We start from the raw sequence: 1327 nt of genomic DNA on the forward strand, positions 1-1327 counted from the left end.
ATATTAGTTTTTGCTCTGTGGCCCTAATCCTCTTATTTAGTTTAGTCAGTGCATTTCAATTCAATTATATTCTCTACAGAAACATTTACATATATTTTAGAAGGCAATTACTAGACGATATAAGAAGCCATCAATTGTAATAATTATTCACTGTATGTTGCAGTCTCACATCTTGAACAAGCATTTCTTGTTGTGTTTTGCAGGACAACTCCATTGCAACCAGGAGATCTTGCAGCCTCCAAGCACTAACTTTGTATCTCAATGAAGACCCTGAAAWGCTAGTGAAGGAGTACGGAGTAAGTGTCATTAATTGTTTTAAAGATTTTTTTTAATCCAAAGTTGAATAATGTGCTCTCATCATTAGGGCTGGGTAAAAAATTGATTGAATCAATAATGGATCAATTTCATTTAAATTTGGCAAAATAAATTCACAGGGCATGAGATTGATTCTTCCCCATGGTGTCTTGTGCGCGTGTCTGAAACACATTTCTATATTTTGTCACTCCTGTCTTGCAGTATGTTTATGGTTGATGTTAAGTGCTAATGCTACCTTTCAACAACAAGTTATCTGGGGCAAAACAAAAGAAACTAAGGAGTTATMAACTTTATCAGTTGATTCTCAGCAGAACTTAAAGATAACAGAGACCATGGCAACTTTTGTTTGCATAGATTTGTGCTCCTACGTGGTAGCGAAAACGAAGAGACGCTTGAACCAAACAACTGTATGTAAACATCTAACTGAAACTGTTTTCCACAGAATGTAGAAATGTGTGAAAGATGACATTCGAACAAAATCATTTAGTTTGCTATCAATATTATTTTTAAACTTTAAGAAACGTCTTAATGAAATCCACAGTGATGAAATCTTGTAGTTGTCTTATTTGTTTTAATGGGGTATAAGTAAGCTTTAAATTTTATTGAATCTAACAGAACCATTACAAATACACAATTTTCATACACTCAAAAGGAGTGGGCAAAAATATATTTATATTAGCCCACCTCTTCTGTGGCCTTATTCCCATTAAAGTTGGGAAAAWTTGTATCGTGTGCAGTTAATCATCAGATAAACTTTAATCTTTTTTTTTTTTTGACACGATGATTAATGCCACCAGCAATGGTGGACAAAGTACTCGACTTTAATACTTGAGTAAAAGTATTGATACTCAGGGTCAAATCTACTCAAGTACAAGTAAAAGTTACTTGGTAAAAAAAATCTACTCAAGTTAAAGTACTGAAGTACTTTTGAAAATACTTAAGTATTCAAAAGTACATGCATTTAAAAGTACTCAAGTATTCTATAGTACAAATTAAATTTTCTGATATTACA

General features: G+C 32.5%; 1 protein-coding gene across 1 annotated transcript in view; it reads left to right on the forward strand.

The window, feature by feature from the left end:
• Positions 1-296, forward strand: part of LOC106536690 (uncharacterized) — a gene marked incomplete at its 3' end in the record, with an annotated part of 6570 nt that extends 6274 nt beyond the window's left edge. Inside the window, 1 exon segment of the mRNA XM_014034010.1 lies at positions 204-296. Coding sequence (XP_013889464.1) covers positions 204-296 — 93 coding nt within the window.
• Between the last annotated feature and the right edge of the window lie 1031 nt (positions 297-1327).

The sequence above is a fragment of the Austrofundulus limnaeus genome, unplaced genomic scaffold (genome assembly GCF_001266775.1).
Source record: "Austrofundulus limnaeus strain Quisiro unplaced genomic scaffold, Austrofundulus_limnaeus-1.0 Scaffold1935, whole genome shotgun sequence".
Taxonomy (NCBI): domain Eukaryota; kingdom Metazoa; phylum Chordata; class Actinopteri; order Cyprinodontiformes; family Rivulidae; genus Austrofundulus; species Austrofundulus limnaeus.